The sequence below is a fragment of the Rhopilema esculentum genome, unplaced genomic scaffold, assembly GCF_057945365.1.
Source record: "Rhopilema esculentum isolate cy_ngs unplaced genomic scaffold, ASM5794536v1 HiC_scaffold_37, whole genome shotgun sequence".
Classification (NCBI taxonomy): domain Eukaryota; kingdom Metazoa; phylum Cnidaria; class Scyphozoa; order Rhizostomeae; family Rhizostomatidae; genus Rhopilema; species Rhopilema esculentum.
In genome coordinates this window covers 1,559,960-1,584,599 of record NW_028300848.1, presented here as the reverse complement: position 1 = coordinate 1,584,599, position 24,640 = coordinate 1,559,960, and the positions used below count along the sequence as shown (strand labels likewise).

At 35.8% G+C, this 24,640-nt stretch overlaps 2 protein-coding genes across 3 annotated transcripts; one reads left to right on the top strand and one right to left on the bottom strand.

Annotated features, from left to right (window-relative positions):
- The first annotated feature begins 603 nt into the window (after window positions 1-603).
- On the top strand, window positions 604-18,877 carry LOC135684912 (uncharacterized). 2 transcript variants are annotated; one of them, XM_089115839.1, is made up of 15 exons: window positions 604-773; window positions 4,116-4,204; window positions 8,364-8,394; window positions 9,588-9,650; window positions 9,943-10,051; window positions 11,023-11,109; window positions 13,266-13,319; window positions 13,577-13,651; window positions 13,947-14,002; window positions 14,655-14,775; window positions 15,271-15,363; window positions 15,814-15,869; window positions 16,530-16,639; window positions 17,082-17,253; window positions 17,438-18,869. In XM_089115839.1, exons 1-15 carry the CDS (start codon window positions 658-660, stop codon window positions 17,889-17,891), a joined length of 1,686 nt encoding a protein of 561 aa, XP_088971965.1. In that variant the 5' UTR covers window positions 604-657; the 3' UTR covers window positions 17,892-18,869. The 2 variants fall into 2 exon arrangements, with proteins under 2 accessions (XP_088971965.1, XP_065056685.2); XM_065200613.2 differs by lacking the exons at window positions 604-773; window positions 4,116-4,204; window positions 8,364-8,394 and adding an exon at window positions 12,430-12,499 and having other exon boundaries at window positions 9,622-9,650; window positions 11,023-11,146; window positions 17,438-18,877.
- Window positions 18,878-19,344: 467 nt separating this feature from the next.
- On the bottom strand, window positions 19,345-23,771 carry LOC135684913 (programmed cell death protein 10). The gene is made up of 9 exons (XM_065200614.2): window positions 23,473-23,771; window positions 23,099-23,152; window positions 22,044-22,101; window positions 21,674-21,733; window positions 21,429-21,485; window positions 21,024-21,093; window positions 20,790-20,883; window positions 20,379-20,461; window positions 19,345-19,960 (listed from the first exon to the last, which is right to left on the bottom strand). The coding sequence occupies exons 1-9, from the start codon at window positions 23,566-23,568 to the stop codon at window positions 19,870-19,872; spliced, it is 663 nt and encodes a 220-aa protein (XP_065056686.1). The 5' UTR covers window positions 23,569-23,771; the 3' UTR covers window positions 19,345-19,869.
- Between the last annotated feature and the right edge of the window lie 869 nt (window positions 23,772-24,640).

The following is a 24,640-nucleotide window of genomic DNA, read 5'->3' as shown; positions in this document are numbered from 1 at the left end:
GATCGCCACTTTGCCACCAGACCGCCCCTGACCACACTCGTTGCTTGTAATTATTCTTCAGCACAATGCGTCCCTCCCCGTATCTTTAGGCCTATAAAATACCTTCGGGGTACACTTTCACGACAAAGATTTCTAATTTTGCAAACTTAAAATTCAAGAATTATATATCTAAAATGGTCTATATTATTAGGTAATAGACTTAAAAAGTTTTTTCTAATCTATATGAAGATAAAAATTGCAAACACATACTTTTTCAACTCATAAAAACACGACAAGCCACTGCCATATTCCCCCCGTAACTGCGTAAACTGAAAGAGCCATAATTTTTAAAATTCTCTTTAAAAACCCCAAAATATTGTTATGTGTTGTTGATTTATATCTCCTCTAACTACCTGCATCAGAAAAGGCACTGAAATAGTTGTGAGCCACGAGAAAATCATTCATTAAAACAAGCAATTTTCCATACTGAACCCTATTGCAGCTCGCTTTTTGTCACTATTTAAAATGGCGGAAGTTAACAAATTTGCCTCACTCGGTACGCAGCATGACCCGAGTTAGACATCTAGCGCCTTCGGCGCTTCATTGAATGCGCCAGATGTTATCCAAAAAGAGGCTGAACGTAAATGTCCACTAGCAGATTGAAAAAAGAACGAAGCGATGGAGTTATTTGTACAGGATTCAAATAAAGATGAAATTATTGATCCACGAAGCGTGCTTTTGGATAAAAATCACGAAGATTCGTGTATTAGAATGCAAAAACCCGTTAAACTGAGGTTATAATCTTAATATTTTATCGCACAATTTTGTTTTTGTTACTACTACTTTCTTCCATGCTGACGTTCTATTTCAGCCTTTGGAATTTTCCCAAACATGTTCTCGACACATTTTTATTTAGTTATCTGCTTGCATTGGCTTCAAAGAGACAGTTAATTTCTCATGTGAGTCGGTCCAACTTGTCCTGACACCCCCATGAAAAATTATTATATTTGGGATCCTGTCCTCACGGTGGGGGTCAGTCTATCCTTGACATACAAGGTTGAAAAATATAAGAGCATTACCAGACTGCCAATCTTTCAGGAAAAGACAATAATGCTAGTTATGAAGGACGCCATTTTGCTGCTGGCCCCTCCAGGCGAAAAGTTCAGGCCGCCACTGGTGTGCATCACACCACACACATGGTTGCGATGGACAAAACTTTTGATCTATTTTATGTTAGACTTATTTCATTCACCTGAACTAGGGTGTCTCATTCAAGATAAGGTTATGAGCATCTTGGCTTATTCCAAAGGTTATTTGGCAAATTTTTTTTAAAGGCTTATTATTCAGTTTAACCTGTTAAAGATATCTTTCCTGCTTTTTAGTTTTTGGAGATTCAAATTTCTCATGCAACCATGCAAAGCAAGCTTATTCTGTGATAAAACAAAAAAGCTTCTTCAAGGTATAAAGTTCTTGAAGCAATGACAGAATGACAAAATATATCTTTCAAATATACAAAGGGATCCCAAAAACACACTTTTCAATGATTGAATAACTGAACAACAACCAAGATGTAGATACCACCTCTAGCCCAATATGTCCTGGATAAAACTGATGTAGAAATAGGCTTTCATGCCTACCATATTATTTGATATATTTCTTTGTTTAAAGGCTGTCCTCCATCATAGGCTCCAATAAGTTGGGTTCGTAGCAAAATGTAAGCTGCCCTTGATTATTAGCCATACCCACCAAACCATGCAGAGATACTTGGTTTGAAATGACGGACACAGAAACTGATACAAGCCTGATTGTGTAATTAAACCACAAAAGTATACATTTCGTTGTTCAACCAACAACAATATAATGCATTATCATTGCATTGTATTATCATTAGTGTCTACGAGGGTCACTCCAAAATTATTGAGATATTCAGTAACCACTTGAGGTATCAGTTTGAAATTTTTTTGGTGGCTTGTACCATCTATTTCACCCATGTTTTGTAATTTTTGTTAATTTCAAGCGCGGGAAAAAAATAAAAAAGGGTTTTGAATTCCAGCACCTTAGATGTTCATATTTGTTAAAAATGGTGCTTGAAGGATGTGATTTTCGCGCAATGATTTATTATGATTTTAAAAGGGGGCTGAAACAAGAAGAGTGCCTAGCTCAACTTCTGCAGACATTTGGAGATAATGCACCTTCAATGGCAACAGTTTTTCGATGATTTGCCGAATTTAAGAAAGGGAGGGAGAGCCTTAAAGATGAGACCCACCCAGGGAGGCCCCCAACTGCTGTTGTGCCAGAAACAGTTGCCGCTGTGGAGAAGATGCTAAGGCAAGATGGTCGGATGACTTATTCTATGATGCAGGATAGCGTAAAGATTGGATCAGCAGCATTGCACACAATTTTGCATGAAAACCTGCAAGTTCGGAAAGTGGCTGTCCGCTGGGTGCCACATTGCTTGTCAGATGAGCAAAAAGAGCAGCGCGTCAATTGGTGCCAGTTTATGCTGCAAAAATTTAATGAAGGGGAGTCGAAAAGGGTTTATGACATTGTGACAGGCGATGAAAGTTGGGTTTACCAATTTGACCCGGAGACAAAGCGCCAATCCTCAATTTGGATCTTTCCAGGTGAAAACCCGCCGCAAAAATTTTGGCGATCCAGAAGCGTCGGCAAAAGAATGGTTGCGTCATTTTTCTCAAAGACGGGTCATGTCGCAACCATTCAAGTTGAAGACCGTCGTACAGTGAACACGGATTGGTATGTTAACCACTGCATACCACAGGTTCTAGAAATTTGGCGAAATAAACGTCCAAGGACCGGCTTAAGAGGTCTACTTTGGCACCATGACAACGCTTCCGCTCACACAGCTGCTTTGACCATCGACTTTCTGTCCGAAAATTCAGTTCAGTTGATGACCCACCCGCCTTATTCACCTGATTTGGCACCTTGTGACTTCTTTCTCTTTCCAGCGGTGAAAGAGGAAATTCGCGGAACCAAGTTTGATAGCGCTGATGATGCAGTTAGTGCCTTCAACGAGGCTGTTTCTGACCTGGCTGCAGAAAAATGGGCCCATTGTTTTGATATGTGGTTTTATCGTATGAGACTTTGTGTGGAAGCCAGTGGAGAGTATTTTGAGAAACTGTGAAAATTTGAACACGATACCTCTTGCGGTCTTTGAATATCTCAATAATTTTGGAGTGACCCTCGTATAAGTATTTCTTTCTCATTTTCTACATTATCACCCTCAGCTTCAAGGTAGCAGGAAATCTTGGCAGAATCTGGATAAGATAATGTTAGCCCCCTCGTTTATAAGCCGCCCTTGATTATAAACATACCAAAAAATAATTATAAGATGCGGCTACCATTGAAGTATAATTAAGTTAATGCTGTACTTTCATATTGCATATGATTTGTTTTGTACAAATTTTAGCAAAATTGCAACTTTACTTTTTCATGCATTTTAGGTAAACAAAGAAAGGAAAATATAACATAATTGTATAAGTTTTGTTGGTTTTTTTGGTCTGAAAGTCTGTTATATTCTGTATCTAAAATTTGCAATGCTAAGTTGTTATTTGCTCAAATTCACCTTAACTATTTGCTCAAATTTAGAAAAATTACCCTTAAAAATTTCATGATTGATCAATAACCATTTTTTGTCAATCATGTTTTGTGATAGAGTTAAAATTTGTTCTGTCAAACCAGATCACTCCAAGGGACACTATGAGATAAAATGAGTTTGCCGGGTTCTTAATTGGGTTTCGAATTTGGCAAAAATAATATTTACAGTTTTAACTAAAGGGGAACAAGACCAGAATAGAATTGAATATACGGCTAACTGTGTATGCTTCCCCCCAAGAGTTGTGAAATAATATTCTATTGGTCAAACTTGTGTCACAAAGTAGATATTTGTGTTTAGGTTTGGCATCCAAGCCAGATAAATCACCTAAGAGTGCCTGCTCCACAGAGAAACAGGAATTCAAAATCTTTCTTTTGTGCTAAAGTATTAAGCTTGTTTATAAATTCACATTGAGACTAATGCAATATTTTGTTTAGCATTACTGAAAAGACTGTTCAACTATTAAGAGTATTTTCATCTTTTAGTTGTCTGAATCATATGATATGGTGTTGTTTTTTATTAGCCACAAGAAATGGAGACGAATATGGAAAAAAGAAAAAAGGAAGAAACTTCGACAAATTAAGAGAAAGGAACTGGACAAATTAGAAGAGGGTGGGTTGCAATAATGATTTAAATAACATATTCCCTTCTCTCAGGAGATATAGGGCTGAATGTCACATCACCTTCATTTTGTTTTTCAGTAGTAGTAACCAATACATGTGTTATCTTTCTTTCTCTTTTAGGAACTTATTTATCATGGATTGGCTATTTTTACATCCATTACTACAGTGGCGTACCCAGGGCTGCAGTAGTGCGGGGGAGGTCTGGGGTGCAGCCCCCAGAATTTTTTTGACCATGCCCTTCAAACACTCGCAAATGCAACATTTCTAAGCTACTAATGCCCTTTTTAAACATTACTAATGCCCTTTTTGCAAAATTTCTCCCCATTATTTGACTCATGTTAGCTACGGGAAATAGCAAAGTATTTTACAGTTGTTTTTGAAACAAGCATACAGTATACTACACCCTCCCCCCAATGAATTTTACATCGTTTTTGGACAAATCTTGAGGATCATATTTTAGAAAGGTGGGGGGGGGGTCCGGACCCCCCTATTCCCCTCTTGAGTACGCCACTGCATTACTAATGTCTTTTTTGACCTAGTAAGTTCTTTTCAACGAGAAGGGAGCACAGATCCAAAAGGCTATCCCAACTGGCCTTTTTATGAATATCTGTTACTATTCTCAACAGACAAAGTCAACTTATTTACACATCTCTATAAATAAAAAATTCTAAAGTGAAGGCTTGCTATAAATTAATGATATGATGAATCAAGATGAAAGCGATTTGAGAAATCAGGTAAGCATGATTGAGGTGAATAAGGGTGTAAAAATTGTAAAAGGGAACAATATACAATATCAGACCTGTCAACTTTCTGGTTTTGCTGAAAATTCTGGGTTTTCTCTCTTTTCTCCTTGCCTGCAAGCAAAGATGTGAATATCCCGGTTTTTCCTAAACAAAGACAAGAAACAAAAAGCAGATAAAAACAATTTGTGTGAATTCTTGTCAATCTCTTTGCTGCATGCTTGCTCCAAAAGTGACAAAGGCTGAATGCTTCCTTGTCAAGGTTTCAATCATAGCCTGTCTTGCTTTTCAAATACATCCATTCAGTTGTTCACCAAGTTTGACAAGACTCTATAGAGAAGTCAAGTCAGTAAGATATAACCTTTGTATATATTGGACAATGAATTGCACAATTTTTAATATCTCCTCTAGTAATCACCAAATCTAGATTTTGAGCTCTGAGGTGTTTCCACTTTTGTTAGCTGTGATGGGATTTCTCTATGACCAAAGAGATAATATATCACTGAAGTATCAGAAAGAGAGCTGGAATAGATTGTGAATACACTCATTTTTTAATAAGAAACTCGCTGTAAGAAACAAGTTTTTGTTAAAAGATTTTGATATAGGTCCCCAAATTTTACAATTAGTATAATGTTAATTTAGATACTCTAAAAGGCAGCCTGTCCCTAATTGTTCTCAGAACCTGTTTTCATGACCACCATATTTATGCATCGTTTGTTTGATGCACAATAACCAATCAGAATGAAGAACCACCATAGCGAACTCTCCCTGAGAGAGTTGCTGTGAATGCTGTTTTGGTGTCAAACGTATAAGTCAGTTTCGATGATATACATTAACAGCAAAAAATCACGTCAAATAAATTTTTGGCGGATAAAATTCGAGAGGAAGACCCCCCTCGAATAAGCCCCCACTGCTACCGTAAATTCTCAAATTGGACCCCTCAATTTGATGACTTTGGCCATCTGAGGCTGCGTATGGCGTTTTATTGAATTACCACAACAAATTCATACTTTTGGTAGTAATTAATTAAATGCTCATAAAGAAATTTATACTAATCAACGAGGTCTTCTTATGAAAAAGAGGATTTTTTATGTGCAGGCTGGCAGAATTGCCCTCAAGGTTGATATTCTGTCTAAAAACAACTAAAGGTAGCTGATATCCTTAGCAGTGCCTTTGTGTGAATTTTCTTCATATATCACTTTTAATTCAAGTGAAATTAGAAACTATGATCAAAACAGGCACGCCGGAGTCAGTTGGTGGGGGGGGGGGCGCTTGGAGGGCTATAGCGCCCCATTTTCCCCTGAACTTTGCTATTCAGCTTGTGGCATCAAATATTTTGTAGGAAAACTACCACAAAAGTTTGCCAATTTCTTTAGAGCCCCCCTTCCCCCCTTCAAACTGTGTTCCGGCGTTTCTGCGCATTAGAAACCGTGACCATTGTCGCTCCTGAGCCTCTTGTCTCCGCTCCTCTAGAAATCAGGCACACTTCGAATACTTGTTAAAACAGCTCAATCATACGAGGACTCGAAAGTGAAATTTTCTGTGAGAATTGACGTAAGGGTGTCTTTAGAAATAAAGTATAGTTAATAGATTTCTATTTAGTATGGAAAAAACAGTTCGAATTTACATCAATCGCGGAATATACAATAGGTTGAAGACAATGGTGTGAAATTCACAATGCTGTTCTTTGTGATAAATGAAATTCAAAATATGCGGAAAAAGGGAGTTCGGCTTAAAACTTGCCATACAAACTTTCAGTGAGAAAGACGCCGTTTTATAAGATAGAAGGGTGTCGAAAATGAAGATGGTTTCGACTCGACCGAGCCCCTCAGTTCTTTGTAAACCGACGTGCACTCTAACCATGCATCTTGAAGACACATATTATAGAGACAAATAAACTATCCATTGTTAGTTACTTTTTCGCACAAGTTAAGAAACACCTCCATAAAATTGGGAAACTTTGTCTAGTTAGGCCCTTGCTTGATTTCTTATTAAAGATGCATGTAGACTGATTGATTGCTGTCTTTTCAAAATTCTCTTGTATCGATCGAAAAATATTCCACCAATTCATCAAACCGAAAAGTGGCTTACCCGAGAAAAGCGACTTACCCGAGAAAATATTTCCTACCCAAATTTTAATCCGAAAGAAGTACCCCGTCCCAAATATACCAGAGTACTAAGGGGTATATAATGTTTAAATTTTAGGGCTATTTAACGGCTTAAATCTTCAACCAAGATGTTTCAAAGGATAACTTTAAGTACTTGACGGGGGTTTTTTATTGGAGGGAGTGTATATGGGAGAGGGGGCAAGGCCTCCTTAGCCCAATGCTTCAGGCTGCCACGTGTTAATCTGCAAGACTGCCATGCTTCTAAGTTTGAATACTGATCTTGCCGGTTGACTTGCTAAGGAATCAAGCCAAACGTTGACTGGTGGTACCATAACGTCAATAACTTTATTACAAAATTTGAAGATTGGTTAAACTATGTGAGGATTATTGATCACATGGAACGTGGTGCTATAGGTTCAGGGGGAGGGGGGTCTTAATAGATTTGAAGTACGGGGACGTACCATTATTTAAGGGTACCTATTTCTGAAAAGTGCGGAATTATTAGTCGCAGTTTTTGAAATAGGTGTGGAATTATAGGTACAATTTGAAGAAACACGCAGAGTTATGGATACAATTTTGGGATAATTATTGCAAAATTAATAGGAGGAAAATTTTGCGTTTATAAAAGAAAGTCCAGTTAGAAATAAAAGTATGAAATATATCTAATATTGAGATTTGTTCTGTTCCTAGATTTGTGTCTTGAAAAATATTTCGTTACGGGTCGAATTATGGGTCACATTTTTTCAGACATGTGTTAAATTATGGGTCCAAATTTTAAACAAAAATGACACGTCTCCGTCCAAAACTAGGCTTAGCTACCTAGTAACCCCCCCCCCTCCCCGAGGTTGAGCAACAGCTACGCATATGAGTTTTAGCTAGGCTGAAACCTACTGTTTTCGGTGTGTAGATAAGCCACACAGACAACCAGGGGTTTTCGAAGGGTTCTGTTTGATAATCAAGACAACTGTGCAGATCAAGAATATTTTATTGGCAGTGTATGTAAGGGCGTTTGACATGGCCCTTTCCTGTATCCTTAAAAATCATATTCAGCCTATTTTTATATTCCATATTACACAGTTTAGCTTATTGAACTTCGGCTGATGGTTTTTGAAAATTTTGACTTAAACCTAGAAACTCGAGAATTCATGCTCAAATTCAGATCTGGGCTGCACCTTATGGCTGTCGTGTCTGCGATGTTTTATTTCTTTATTTTCAAGTTCAATGATTATTGCGATAATGTAATGTTTGTAACTATAATGTTAATCAAGGACATGTTTTGATATTTCTCTGCCCTTTTTAGAGGAAAGGCAAAGAAATGGATTGGTAACAAGGTAACCCATGACTGTTTTGTCTCTGTTATGATTTTGTATGATATTTTGGTGAAACTTCGGCGTCATTGTCAGGGTTGCAGGGTACTGTAAATATAGAAATGCTGTTAGAGGAGGTTGATTGCACTAGTAAATATTGGGTCCAAAGCTTTAAATTTTTATTGCCACATTCTTAATAATATGTTTGAAAAATAGCCATCTTAATAATTGCTTCAAACGATGTCCCCTCTATAGAACGAAAATGGCTCTTTTACTCGGTAATGAAGGGGATCCATAGTAGTTTTTCTGTATCATTATCAAGGAAGCAATGCCTTTACGTTTGTAAGCAATATATGCCTGCTCTGACGTTTAAGCTGCGGTTTTCCAAGCCTGTTTTTAATTTTGAAAAGGAACGATAGGACAAAGACAGTGTTTTTCAAGATACCAGTGACATGACCTAGCATCAACACGTTCAAAAGTAGGTCATGCCACTTTGAAAACACGTCATATTGCATATTCTACATTTCCTCTATTCACATTAAAAAGCATTATATCGAAAAGATGCAATTTGACATTATCGAGTAGATGGTCATTTGAGGGTTTAATGGTTATTTAAGGTTAGGTTAAAAGCGCCATGAAATCAGTTTTGCTTCATTTTTACCTCCAGCTGTGCTTTGTTTTTACCATGTATAGGTGGACATTAACAATCCGGAGAAGCACCATGTTTTGGTTGATGTCATATTTCTAGGAGAGCGTTCCATGACCCTAGGCGACCTGTGATTCGTTGATGCAGTCAAAAAATTCCTCGACGTGTATGACACGAGATTAATCGGATTATCCGAACCGGATTCTTCACCTTCGCCCCATGTATAATCTTTGTAGATGAATCAGTTTTTCACGCATAACAGGGGTCATTTCTTGCTTCTTGATTACTGTCTTAGTTTTTAATTGAATTAGCCGTCTCATTTTCTCCTTAAAGGGTGCCTCACTCTTTCGAAGCTTGCAAAAATTTTGTAAAACATCAAAATTTTTGGGGTGATTTTTCTTAAGAACAATAACATTTCTGTCAAGGCGTACGAGAATTTCGTCGAGTAATATGCCCTTGGTTCTCCCCTAGAAAAATTGATAAATATCTGTAACTATATGAATCTGTTAGCTATTTGTAAGATAAATTTACAACATTTAGTACTTTCTCTTATACTGGTTTATTTTCTCAGAGAGGCCATCGAGGCCGAAGAAAAACAAAATGAGTGGAAGGAAAATCTTCAAGAAATTAGAAGGTATTCACCGTTTTTCATTTATTTCAATTGAATGTTTTGCATAGTGTAAAGTAAGCCTCCAAATGTCTCAATGTTAAAGAAAGGTTTGTTATCATTTTGCCTCTAAGGTTAACGGTCTTTAACACAGACACAACACGCTGGGCTAAAATAGACGTAAGCCTAAAAAAATACTCTAATTCAGATGAATCTTTCCAGCATTAGAACTGTCCTGTTATATACAATAAAAGCGTGTACAGCATCAAATAGTTTATGACAGACTGGTAACCAGCAATTTTCATGTCCTAACTTTTAGGCAAAAACTACACGAGGAGTGGTTAGCCAAAGAAAAAGCAGCCCAAGAGGAGTTTGAAAACAAAAAGAAAGAAGAAGAACGAAGGCGGCAGGAGAGACTTGACCAAGAGGTAATTGGTACTCCAATTTTTTAGAAGTTAGGCGTTTTACAAATAGATTTCGGAAAATGAGCAAAGCGTACGTGTGTTAGCACGCCTGTGTGAGTTCCTATTTATTTATCGGGAGTTATAAGTCTTCGTTAAAAACTGAAACTATCCTTAAATTTCGTTTTTGCAAAAGCTGGAATTTTTATTCAATTATGACATTGGTATTTTCGCATTAGATTGCCTGGGTGGTTGGTGGCTGGATGGTTGGGGGCTGGGTGGTTGGGGGCTGGGTGGTTGGGGGCTGGATGGTTGGGGGCTGGATGGTTGGTGGCTGGGTGTTGTTGGGGGGCTGGGTGTTGTTGGGGGGCTGGGTGTTGTTGGGGGGGGCTGGGTGGTTGGGGGTTTCATGGATTATAAATCGTGAAGATGAGACTCGAAAACGTAACTGAGTGACACATTTTTTCTTTCATCAAACACCCGTAGAATATTGAGACAGAGTTCTGAAATTTTTATTTGTAATTCAAGACACCGCCCTTTTATTATCCCTCAAATGATAAATGATCAAAACCCTGGCAAATGCGTAATTTTGCTGGTAGATTGTTTCTTTCAAATACCGATCGCCTTTTTTAAAAAAAGAAAAAATGGCTGATTTCCAGTGTTATATTTTAGGAAATAAAGGCTCTGTCATTGGGTTCTTGTCTAAAAGTGTATTTCGATGATACCTTGTTGGTGATTCCTAGTAGTAGGGATGTCTCTTGGTGACAACAGATGGTCCAGGGACAATGCTCTTTGAAATTTAAACCTGACCTATTTCTTAGCCCAAATATGGATCTTAAATGCAAAGTTATTCATTGATTCTTTTTTGCGGGATTCCATGTTTGCAGATTTACGTTACTGTTGGTCCTAGCCTAGATTTTATGAAGAAATATACTATGAAACTACAATGCCTGATTGCCTGCATTTATTGACCGTCTACTGTTGAATTTGCATCTTAGAGGAGAATAAAAGAGGAATGGGAAGCACAACAGAAACGGGAGCAGAGAGGAAAGGTTCTAAAGGAAAAGGCTGTCAAGGAAAGAGAGGTGATTTCTTTCGTGCTCATTTGCTTGACGGCGAATCGTATCTTTTTGTTAGTCATGTTAACAAAAACCTTTGTATTGCAAGAAAAGTCGTTTAAATTTCACATCTTCATTTTTAACTGACTCCGTCTTTAAGCCATAGATTCGTAAACTTTCTTTCTCAACCCCCCCCCCCCCCCCATTCAATTTTCCGAGTAATAATTGTTGGCCTCATTGGATGTTGCCCACGCGCAAAGGGTTGATATGTTTCTTTATATTTCTACTTTTGAAAGCAAAGGGTCTTAAGCAAAATTGGTTATTAGGCCAATCCAAGTATTGAACTTTTAGCGACTGCTATATATCTGCTATTTATGTGTTGTTGTTAATGGTGACCGTGTTCAATAGGTGATTATCAGTTTGCAGTGCAATCTAGATTCATTTTTTGTCGCTACTGTGACATAGTGAATAAAACGGTTGCCCCTTGCTACAGCGGGCAGCCGTATACCCGTTCGAGCCTACCGCTCGAAGCTCGCAGAATTGAGAGAGAAATAAAATTGAGACCAGATTATCTGCCGGAAAGATGCTTGGAAACAATCTTAAAGCGATCAAAGGTAGCTTCATTGCAAAACTATAGAACTCACTTTTGTTTCGTTATGAACAAACTTGCAAATTTGGTAAGCCTTAACGTTCAGATACGCGATTACTGAGAATCAGCCTGTACATTTGAAGCTGACTTCAGCATTTTCGAGACAGATGTCGGCGTGACGGGAAAATGTGTCGGATGGATGTGTGATTTTGTATCTTTTAATGAATTTAACAATTTACCCGTAATGTGTTGTAATGAATTTTAATGTATGCTCCCCTTCATGCTATTTTATCCAACATTATATGAATAATGTATTTACTTCCCAACAAAGGATATCTTCAGAAATTGATTCTACTTCTCATTTTAAGTATGGTATTTCGTCAAATTTCTATGAAGATAATTTTTAGTAACAGATATACTTGAATGCTTTTTAATACTTGAAAAAAGAAAGGAAACCAATTTGAATTTTTTTATAAAAGTGTTTTTATAAACTTGAACAATAAGAGATATTTTGTTCTGTCTTGACAAATAGATTAATATCTATCATTTCCTAAACTTTGCTAGTTTTTGAAGCATGTTTGCTTCCTTTTCTGTCTTAGAATATTGCTAACTTTTTTCAATAAGCTTATTTCTTTTCAAAAGGACTTGAGATTTGATAACTGTTAAATATGATAGATTATAAATACTGCACTGTAAAACTGAAAATCAGATCACTTGTCGATCTACAAATAAATTTCCCTTGACAAAGATGCGGACAGAAATTCAGATATTTCTTCAGATTCAAATATTTATGCAGTCTGCAACTTTTCAATTTTTCATTTATATTCGGTAAGTAGTTTGGTAAAAGGTAAAATGTTTCTTTGCTTCCCGAAAGAAGTAAATATTGTGTGATGTTAAAAAGTGTGAAATACATACACTTGGATTCATCTTGCTTGTATCCAAAACCTTTTAGAGCATTTTCAATTTTTTACTGAGTTTGTAGATTGCCTTTCACCCTTAATGTATATATTGATAGAGAATGCCAGGGAAAGCAAGGAAGATAGGCCTATTGTCTATAGGCCCTTATCAAAGCAAGGGATGGAAGCATTGACGTTAAAATATCAATTTTCTTTGTTGTGGCTTAACTTGAAATTTTGCGAATAGTAGCAAGAAGGGAATACTGCACAGGGGAAATAGAATTAAGCAGTGCTAAGAATGAAGGGAAATGAATGAAAGTCAGAAAGTGAAGTTGCAGGGACAACTGAAATGATAAGCCTTTAACATTTATCAAGTCGTTTAGCTTCAGTCTAAAGCCATATGGATGATTGACAGTTTGCGAAAGAGAGGCTTTTGGCTAGTGTCGAATGTTTCTTCACACTTCATTTTTGCATTTTATTTAGTAATTACGTCGTAATCACTTTTGATGACTTTTTCCAAAAAGCTAGAAGAGTATGCATATCAATCTATGCTTATTTTTCTTCGTCAGCCTTGATTTTGTATTCTTGATTTTGTATGTGTATTTTCCATTGGGATCTTAAGGGTTGGAATATCCACTTTGCTTGCTACTACCACATATTAAGCCTTTTAATTATTTCTGTTTCAATTTTCTTTTTAGGAAAATCTGAATCAAGAACTGGAAAAGTCAGGCATACTTAGATCCTCTAATCCGGTAATTTAGATATATGCAATTAGATATCGCATTGTGAAATAAACGAACAAAACGTTTGCCAATATTTTTTGTTCTTTTCAAGTGAAATTTGTTCTTAGTCTTCAACATTGATAAAGTGTAATTCTCAGGATCAGTTTCGGGTATTCCATTTTTATTTTCATTATTCTCGTCTGCTCCAATATTTGCATTTTTAGTTGACCGCAGAAGTAACTTTTAGTTGACCGCAGGTCTAATTTTTATCTTGGTTTGGTATACAGGACGACGAACAGCCTTGGCACAATCCTATTGCCACCAAAGGTGGCAACAGTACCAATCTGTATGGCACGGAAAGGGTATTTATTTTTCTCCTTCATTTCAAAAGGATTTTGTCCAAAGGAGCCAATTATGAACTCATAAATCTTCCAGATGTGTTTTGCAACCAGATATTGCCAGAAATTTTGTGAAATAATCGGGAGGCGACAGGATGTTACTATCAGTTTTTAAAAAATGATTCAACAAAAAATTGACGTAACCCAGATACCAAGCTCTGATGTATAAATTCGAATTACTTTCAACAGATTTGAAATTGTAACTGCATTATAATTTAATTTTAATTTGATTATTGCAGCTGTTTTCTTGTCTTAACAGGATCCAAATAATTGCTCTTTTTACTTGAAAACTGGTGCATGTCGCTTTGGAGAGAGGTAATTATAGCCCTCTACGGTTATTTTGAGAAAGGAGGGTCTTATTTTATAGAATCATTGTCAAGTAAACTGGGATATTTTAGCAAACAGTGTTGATCACTGTTTCAGATTTCCATCGAAGTTTCGGTAGAGAAACATGAATGCCAAGAATAAAACTTGCTTTGGACATTTTAAGAACGAAAGGGATTCTCTCAAGGAAGGCCATTCAAAACTCTTCTTTTTTTTAAACTCTATTTGATACAATCCCATTCTAGTGTCAATAATAAATTTTTTGCTACAAACTATGCAAATTATTAACAGCTTCATCTTTATGTCTTGAGGTTCGAAGTAGGAAAATTCTGGATGCAAAATTATTGTGCTTTTGAGAAGTAAGGTTAGCAGGATTCTTCGCCAGAAACCACGCCCTATTGGTCAATAACTTCGATTATTGCAGAATTGAAATGCTTTTTATGTAGTTACCACAAGTAACCGCCCAAAAACATGATGGTAATACGATAAGCGACCTTCAGGAAGGCCAACAAAAACAAAAGAAAGTAATTGCCGCACACAAACCTTGTTTTCATTGTTTCTCTAAGGGAAGTTTTTATGAGCTTAAAAAAGACAGGTTTGGAATCAGAAAACATTTCTCTGGACTCTGAATAATTCGTTTTAGATGCTCCAGACAGCACCCGAGACCACCCGTCAGCCAAACGTTGTTGATTCCAAACATGTTCCAAGATGTTCGTCTCATGGAGGTGATGTTGGATGAGAAGGATAATGATGTCGAGCTCGAGGTACTTTGTTTCATTTTTTGCCTGTATTTCTTTTGTACCATTCTTTTGCCCTAGAATATTGTAATTTATGCCGCTGGGGAAAGATACTTTTTCCTACTTTGTGACTTTTTGAACATTCTGCAACATTGCCATTCGTGAAGAAAGAGAATCGTCTTCATTATTATGCAATGCAGACGTGATGGATTTTTTTCCTGTAATCTGGCAAAATTGTATTCTTTTTTTGGGAACAAGGGCCTTGTTGCGACGAGTAACTTTGTGGATGATCTCTTGTTAAGTTTGTGCTTTAAGATGAATACTCACATTGGCTTGACAGTTTAATTGTTGAATGCAGACTTTTTCTAGAAAGCTATAAAAAGTGAACAAAAGTGCAATATAAATAATTGTTGCTTATTCTTTTACATTTCATTCATCGTGGCATACCTGTTTTTACCAAATTGGTTTTACACAACACCTGTACATGTATGCCATTTTGAAGACATTTTATCTTTGTTACAGTTTGATGAAGACGAGCTTTATAGCAATTTTAAAGATTTCTATAAAGACGTTCTTGAAGAATTCAGAAGTGTCGGACAGGTGCAGCAGTTTAAGGTAATCTTAGTTGTAATCTTAATTTACTTTATCCAAATGATTTTTTAAAGAGTCATTGACATTCAAAAAGCCCAACAGGTTATTTTAAAATTTTTCTTTAGCAGATTCGAAATGCATTTCTATTGCTAGGAAACCAGTTTTAACCACGCTAACAGAGCCTTAAGTATTGAAGTAGTTGATTAAATTCGTAGAAACAGTCATTTTTTTGTGCTGATTTAGGTTTTTTGAAAAACGCTGTTGGTAATATTTCAACATTTCTGAAATTATTATATCGATATTTTCAAAGCATTTCTTTATTAGTATTTTTTTAATTCTCACTCGTCAAGCCATGTTTTTTAGTTTAATATTAGTTCCTACATGCTCACTAGCGACTCACATCCCATGTTGTTTTGTTTCTTTAAACTTCGTCTGTAAGCAATTTTTATTCCTGCTCATTGTTCGTCTTTACAGGTCTGCTGCAATTTCGAGCCGCATTTACGTGGCAATGTTTATATTCAGTATAAAAGGTACTTTACAATTTGAAAATTTTATATTTATTAAAGATTATAAAGCAAATCATATTTCTGTTTCAATGTTTCAAAGTGTTGTTCTACATCAGAAATCGATAAGTATGAGAAAAGGCGGTTGCACGACTGATCATCCATTGTGTTGTGGATCTTGCGTTCAACGTGTTAGAATTTCAACAGAAAATTCTTCAGCTTTCGATTCGATTTGATGATTTATAAGATACAAGCTGATGACATGTTACTTTGGTGCTCAACTCCAAACCTACGCCCTCTTCCTTCACCCCCCCCCCCCCCACTCCTACCAACTCTTACTCTCCGACGATACGTGTGCTTTTCTTACTAGGGACCTGGGGCGAGGTCTCTAACACATCGAAAGGAAATTACATTAAAGAATTTTCAGTTGCCACACTTATGTCACGCCCAATTTTTTATAATTTTTAAGAAACAATGGCTCTTTTTCCAGGGAAACGATTGTTTTATTGACTTTAAAAATATGAAATTTCATGTAGATAATAAGGATAATGAAAATATGAAATGTTATATAGAATAACGATAATTTTCTATTTGTAGATCTTGCTTTGCTTAATTGATATTTATATTCGGTTCACATTGTTTGTGTTGGATGGACTGTGTTATTTGCAATTCCAATTTTTTTTTCAGTGAAAACGATGCACTAAATGCATTTGCAAAATTCAATGGTAGATGGTATGCAGGGAAGCAGCTATCACTCCAGTTTTCACCTGTTAACAAGTGGAAATCAGCAATTTGTGGTCAGTTACAACATTATATTGCGATACGATTGTTGGAAAATACGTCAAAAGCAACGTTAAATCCTTTGTCTTTATTGCCTCTCATCAGAACACAACAATGTGAATTTCTTATACCTTAAGAACTTTTACAGTTGAGAGTTTAGAAACTTTTTAACGAATAAAGGAAGACTGAAATGTTTTTGGGGATATATAATTTCTTGGGTTTCCCTAATGGTTGCTTGATCTACATTTACTATCCAACGAATCAGACTTATCGTTACAGAGTTCACAATCTTCTTCCAACCTTACATTGCTCCAGTGCCCCTGCTCTGTCAATTGTTTATACTTTCCTAGGGTGCTTCAATTATAACCATTTTTACAAAAGGCATAGATTACAACACACTGATTAGTCATTATTTTTTAGTTTTAAGCCTAAGGCTTTTAACAAGCTGTTCTGTTTTAGGTACATTTGCAAGAAATAGATGTCCTCGTGGCAAAAACTGCAACTTTTTGCATGTCTTCCGAAATCCAAACAACGAGTTTAAAGATGCAGATCGAGATATGTGGGACAGTCCTGCTCAAAGTAGAAAAAATAGTGAAAGAGAATGGAGAAGCAGCACAAGGGAACTGGAAAGGTACAAAAAGCAAGCTAGAGCAAGCATTGGTTTTCTTGTGCTCTACCTGTTTACTATAATTGTAATACATCGATTCTTGGCTAGAACATGGCTTATTTTAGTGATATAATGTTGTTCTATACTTAATTAAAATTTGAAGGCAATGTATTCCTAAATTAATACCTTACTTTCTTAATTTTCTCAGACGTTGGGATCGTGCTGAAAGCTACAGTTCCGAAAGAAGCAGATATTCCCGTGAATCAAGTAGTAGAGACTATTGGCGAAGAAGAAAACGGTCCAGATCTCGATCACGTGAACGGAGACGAGCGAGGTCTCGTTCAAAAGAAAATACCCCTTCATCAAGCCATTCACATGGACGTTCGTCTACCAAAAGGAATTATCATTCTAGCGCAAGGTCGAAGGACAGTAGACGACCAAGATCACGATCGCCAGACAGGAAACGTAAAAGGACTTATATTAGAAGTGAGAGGGAGAGGTCCAACAGCAGTTCAGATTCGCATGGTGAAAGTTCTGATGAAAGGGGTACATCAGATAGGCAAGTGTCTTTAAAAAAACGTTCTAGAAAAGTCAATGCTTTGAAAAGTACCAGTAAAAGAAATAGTGACAATGAATTTGTGCCAGAATTTGACTCTGAATAACGGAAGCAGAATGCTAACATTTGAAGGGTTACATTCCTTAACTTTATTTTGCTTTCTTCCCTTGAAGAAGATGGGTCTGTAAAGCAGACTAAAATATTGTTGGTCATATGTAATATTTTCTTTTGTACATTTATAAAATATGCTATGTACAGTGTTCTTCATCTCAAGGTTCCATCCAAGAAAGAGAATGTATCCCATTATTTCATATGTATATATATTGATATATTGTTTGTACTCTCACTTGTTCAAATCAACTACAGGAAACGCTTTTAAGGGGTGGTTTATGTGTTGAGCCTGCCATGAATTTAATGCTGGTTGGTTCGGCACAGCTTGACCTTAAAAAACTAATTTCCCACTTGGTTCGACATTGTATGGCTGAGTCAGACCATTAGCCTAGAGCTCCTCGCCCGGTTGGCCCCAGCACGGCCAGGTTCAACTTATAAGACCAAATTCATGTCTTTCCATGCTGACCCTTACAAGCACATCTGCATCATAACATCAACACAACAAATGGCAGTCGATAAACACTACCGTTTTACTATGAGAGCTTTTCTTGACAAAAAATTGGCCCGAAGAAGAAGAGAAATCAATATGATGGCAAATTTAAATATTGTGTCACAATATAATGTAGCAGAAAATCTGAACTATGTTTTACAATAGCAATTTTGCAGTCCACTGGACAAACAAGGAAAATCTAAGGTCCTATCACTGTTTGCTCCGAAACTCAAGCTGGTTTGAAAATTTATGGACAAATAACTCTGTTGAAAGATTTAAAGAAGGATTTTAGAGTACACAAGATGAACATTATGCATATAATTTGTGTGGTTGATATGTTGCACACAATCTGGTGAAGATACGACATGTAACAGCACAACTTCAGCACAGCATTATAAAAACCAAGTTGTACCACTACTTGTCATACCAATGCTAAACTACATGTCCTCAGATTCAGCTTGGCACAGCACTATGTATAAAATGGCCCCTAAGTCCTTTTCGGTTTGATGTGTGTGGCTGCAGGTGCTCAAACACAATAAAATTTTGTTGTGAGATTGAGTGATCAGTTTAATATTGATGTTCATGCTTTTATGGCTCTCAGGAACAATACATATTGCTGCTGCTGCATCCTTTGGCATTAAAGGATATATTTTATAATCTGTTCTCACAGAAGAAACAATCAAATTCAACATGCTAATTATGGAATGATATGAATGGAATGAATTCAATGCAAAATTAACATTTGCATCCCTTCTTAGGGTAGGGTTCCCAATTTTTTATAAGTGCTTGGCATTAACTGTATATTAAGCTTCTGATGAAAGTTACTGTTTTCTGGTCTGTCATGAAGTGTTCGATACTGCATAGGCAAAGCTCTAGCAAAGAGAATCATACTGTCTGATCTTGATGCTAAAATGGTTAAATAACTTCAGAAATTGTAGACAAAAAATACTAATTCAAGAATTACATCATGTTTTGCAATATGACTGAAAAATATTGAATATAAACAGCCTATAATATAAACATTATTGTACTTATCAGAAACAAGAAACTAAACAGCAGAGGTTCACTAAGGGCCTTAAAACAATGCTGTCTTAGAAGGTTTTTCAGCTTATAAAATTGAAATGAATATTAGTTTATGGTTTTTCAACCTCGTCTTAACAATCTTTACACTAAGATAACTCTAGTATGGTAATGTTTTATGCTAGTTCAGGGCAGTGAAATGATTTCCACTGGAATATCATATGAAAGAAAATACTGAATTACTTTTAATCATTATCATTTCAATGCCAGTAATTTAAGATCATAGTGTATGTAAAACCTGATACAATTTAGTTTCCACAGGTTCATGGTCAATGGAAAAACACGTAGATGTTTGCTAATTTGCAAGATGGGAGAAATATTTTAGAAATTAGCCATTCATATCAAAGTAGGGATATGTTGACATATATACACTAAATTGTTTATTTACATACAAGTGCAATAATTATACAGCACGTCCCACCATCTTGAAGACAATCAAAATATTGTTTGTTTGGTTGATTAGCTTGTTGGCACTGACAAAAACACTGTCCTGCCTGCAATGTGATAAATTATCAAATCAATCATAATATTTATGATGAATTTTAATTGCCCTTCAAAATGAATCAGTATAAAAATCTCAAAACTGTTAATTGCTAATGAGGTTGAGGCAACAATTTGTTGGCTGCAGGTAATAGAAAGTGGGTGCTAATCTCAGGATAGTGGAAGTTTTGGTCAAGTATTATGTTAAAGATATTGTGTCATTTTGTTAGTTAGTTAGTTAGTTAGTTAGTTAGCTAGTTAGTTAGCTAGCTAATTGGTTAGTTAGTTAGCTAGTTAGCTAGTTAGCTAGTTAGTCACACTTTGTCTCCTTTGACTGCTTTGGGCACTCCTTCATTTTACATGAAGATCATCATCAAGGGATTTCAGTGGGGATGAAATGCAGCAAAATTGTATGTAGTTACTTTTACATACCTTCCATCTTTGAAATACTGTTTTAGAGTGTCACTGAAACTTTTTGAATATTTCACGAATTCTCTTTTATTTTGTTCCAAAGTCTGTACGGATAGGAAAAATAATACTAGGTGCTGTGTAACATTTTTAATAATATAACCAAAGACAAATGTTTTAATAAACACCAGCATTCTGGAGATATGAACTGATACACACTCTGTTTCACTGCATATTTTAACATGAAATGTGAATGGTTTCCCGACGTTTGAAAAGGGCTTTCATTCATTTTTCATTAACAACACAAAACATAGAAATTTAATGTCTATGGTGTTTCATAATTTATCAATGTTTTACAGTCTATAGCATGGAAAAATATATGATTTTTATATCAAAGTTAAAGGTAAAGAAGCATTCTAGTAACTAATTTCTTACCTTTCTGTATTCTCTCATCTTACCCTGAGCTTGATAAGTTTTTAAAACCTCATTTACTGAATCCAATAAAAATTTAATTGCACTTGCAATGTCCCTAAACAAAAGAGAGTGTTAAAGATGTAGCCAGATAAAATTCATCTAAAGTATATCACTAAAGTATAAAATTGTGAAGAAATATATCACTAACATTGATATCAAGACACAACAAAAATAAAAATAAAGTTGAGAACTCACTTGATTGTCTGAAGAAACTTTGAGCGATCTTGTATTTCAAGAGGGATTTTCCCTAAGATTGTTTTCAATTCTAGGAGATGAATGATATTTATTTTTACATTATATACGAGTTGCAGGGGATTTCCAGTTCACATCAATTTTCTACTAACTAATAAAGGAGAACAAATGTTTTGAAAATTGAAGATCAGTTTGCTTTTTACACTATATACGAGTTGCAGGGTCTATGAAATAAAAAGCTCACATGAGATTAAACTTGATAGATAAATACACTATATATAACAAGATTGCTAATTGCAATAAACATGTGTCATATAAACTGATTTATGTCAATGTTCAGACAATATTTTAGAGTTTTAATTTTAGGTCATAAAAGGTGTTTATTTAAGTGATCATAAAAGTATATACCTTGGGCCTTTTCTCCCAATTTTACAAACTCAAGCTCTTCCCTTTCTATTTGAAAATCTGTTAAAAACAAAAATATATTGGTTAATGAAAAAATAAACTATGGCAATTGATTTTTAATTTGCACAATATTTTTGGCTTGGTTGATTTTCAATGATAATATATTTAATTATATACAATATTATTTATATTTTTCAAGACTGATTTTCAATGAGTATATATTTAAAACAAAGTTAAGAAGAAAATACCTTTGGAGTTAACGGATGAGCATCTGAGCAAGATCTCACTTATATTCATTGTGAATCCCTCTAGAATAAGATATAATACTTCATCAAGTTGCCAAAGCTTTTAGACTCAAAAAACATGCTGATACCAAAGAATAACTAAAATTTACTCCAGCAACTTAAGAGCACTATGTTCTGATGAGTTTTAATGTGCACCTAAATTTCTATTGGTTATGATTATTGTCATATTTTCCAGTGGACAATATGGATCTCATTTTTAATGATTCCTCAATTATAAATGTACTATAGAGGTTTTTATTTTTTGTGAATGCTGAAATGACAGGACAATGTGGCTTTAAAACAAACATAATAGGTTTTGAACATTTAGATTTACCTGATCTCAAAATTCCTTCAAGGATTTCTTGAGTTATTCCAGGAATAGCATCTTCCGCCTGAAGCAAAAGAGGAAATCACATTCAATGCATATAAATCAATAAATTTAGTTTCAAATATGACTCAAGCAGAAGAAACTTATAATTAGATAAGTTATCATTTCAACTTCATTGCCCTGACAGAGCAGGAAAGAGATTCCATTTGAACTTGGAGCCTTAATCTGTTTGTTCATAACATCAAATATCAACTTTAAAAGCTGCTTGAAAGTTATCAAAAATTGTAAATCAAAAGTATATAGAGGAGAAGTAAACTTAAACTAAGTTCCTAAATACCCAGAACAAACTATGAACAAGCTATAGAACAAATTTAAAAGGTGGTAACATAAGCAGACATTTTTACTTCTGGTTTGAGTCCATGTAAACCTCGCACCTGATATTGGCCATTAATGTATGAAGCTGCACTGAACGTGTAACAGTTTACATTAATACTCTATAAGTTTATGATAACAGTGCATTAAAGAAATTACTAATAAGCCTTCCCCTCTTTTTTTTGTCAGTACCCCTAACTATGAATCTTAGGTGCAGCTTCACAGATTCCCCATTGGTTCTTCCCTTATAAATCTAAAGTTTAATCTATAAAATCCTCAGATCATTTAAAGTTTAATTGGAGCAATAAACATGTTGCTGTTTTGGGATGCTACTGCAGAGTTCTTGCTAACAGAGAAGCCAATGTCACACAGGGTGAAAAACAGCATCATGGTTTGTGGCCACATCAATAAATATTTATTCAGTTCTGTGTTTTGAACTATGATACCAAATGTTGTTATTGAAATTCAACTAAACAAAGGTTGCAGAGCTGTAAGAAAGCTTTCAAAACCATCCAATGACAGAAAAAGAAGAGAAGAAGGGCCCTGGGTTGTCAGAGTCCCTCAATGATTTTAAATTTGCACTTTTTGTTGCTATTAAAATTTAAGGTGTGCAAGTACCATGCAGTTCATTACGGAAATAACATCTAACACAGAAAGCCAGTAATTAGTTTAATTATTCAATTACTAACTGCTTCAAATGCGGAGATGAGGTGATCTGCTGAGGCTTTGTCTACAGTTCTGACCTGGAATAAGAACAAGTCAACAATAACATTGTTTGTGATTAATTCATAATACAATTACTCAATATTGGATTTTAAGCCCTGGTTTCACAGAAAAGCTACTAAAATATTGCCAAAATTAAAATTCATTGCTGTAAAATGAAGTAGATTTATTTCATATTTGTCTGTCAACATTTACTTTACAGGAAGTTAACTACACAATCTGTTTTCAGACCACATAATTTCCTCAATAAAAATAAAAGGGAACTTTATTCAGCTTTAATTTATTTGCGAATAAATTGAACTCAGCTTGTATTAAAAGAATAATGATGACATCATGTTACCTGTTTCAAAGCTGGACGAATGATGGCTCGTAAAGCTAGGTTTGGGATCGGGGCAGCTTCATCTGACATGGTCGAATCAGACGAATTTTGTGCCATTTTTAATTCCGAGTCGATTCAATTAATTTTACAAACGTTCCAAAAGTGAAAGAGATGACTTGGCTTAATTAAGATACATTTGATCAGCACATAACTTGGAATCAAATACAAAATTTTCCATTATAAAACATTTTATTTTCGTATGTGTGATGCTTCTCCGCTTTCCTCCTGCTAAACCCCTGCACAGCCGCAAACGTAACACTTGACGTCGTCTCCCTGTGAACGATCAGACGTTCGCGTTGCATTGTGGTTCTGGACTCGCCTCCGCCGCTGCTCTTCAGCAAAGTGACAACAGCTCGTCAAACCTGTTTTCTGATAGACTAAACGGGTTTAAACGTCTGTATTGTTTATCCAGACCAGTCAGACCTGGTGGTTAAAGCTGATTGGTTCATAGGATAAGAGACGACCAACTTGGTCTTGGTCTAGCTCAGAGCACACTCAACTAGCACGTCTCGAACACTCACTTATATTTCCTGCTTGTTGTTCTTGTATTTCAGGCGCTTTTTGGCGAGTAAAACGCGACGAAGATTTTGAAATCAGTTTTCTAAAGGAGCTTGTTAGAGTTTGGTGGAAAAGCGGACGAAGAATGTATCTCTCCACGCAATATTCGATATCTGTGAACGAGTCACAAGAAAATGTTGGCCTTTTGACAAGTCAACAACGTGGAAATTTTTTGACCTTGAATGAGGTCCCGACTTATGGCCTGTATAATCGAAATGACTTTATGCAAAGGTGCTACAAACGAGTAAGAAAGTTGAATGACAAAGCTGCACCCCATTTGAGAAGACTTTTGTGCTTTGGTGGCGAGTCGTCAAAGAAGGGGGACTGTTTGTCAACTTTTTTCTTTATGATGGTTTTTATCTTGCCACTGATGACCTTGGCAATTTTGATTCCAAACGAATCTTTGAACGAAGTCCAAAAAGTGTCCGTAGTTGCATGCTGTCTGGTGATTTTGATTTTGCTGTCTTCGTGGCACGCCTATTCTATTTATGCCATTATCAGAAACGTTAGAATATGGAAGGACAGCTGGTTTACTATGGAGGTTGACTCTTGTCTCATTCCTATTCCAACT

What these genes read in the sequence shown, in the direction of transcription:
- LOC135684913 (XM_065200614.2), bottom strand. Translation starts at nt 23,568, where the DNA reads ATGGCACAAAATTCGTCTGATTCGACCATGTCAGATGAAGCTGCCCCG. An exon ending in TGAAGGAATTTTGAGATCAG is followed by an intron (nt 21,734 to 22,043) that starts GTAAATCTAAAT and finishes ATCTTATTCTAG; the next exon opens with AGGGATTCACAATGAATATA. An exon ending in AAGTTTCTTCAGACAATCAA is followed by an intron (nt 20,884 to 21,023) that starts GTGAGTTCTCAA and finishes TCTTTTGTTTAG; the next exon opens with GGACATTGCAAGTGCAATTA.
- LOC135684912 (XM_089115839.1), top strand. Translation starts at nt 658, where the DNA reads ATGGAGTTATTTGTACAGGATTCAAATAAAGATGAAATTATTGATCCA. An exon ending in AGGAGAGACTTGACCAAGAG is followed by an intron (nt 10,052 to 11,022) that starts GTAATTGGTACT and finishes TTTGCATCTTAG; the next exon opens with AGGAGAATAAAAGAGGAATG. An exon ending in AGCACAAGGGAACTGGAAAG is followed by an intron (nt 17,254 to 17,437) that starts GTACAAAAAGCA and finishes TAATTTTCTCAG; the next exon opens with ACGTTGGGATCGTGCTGAAA.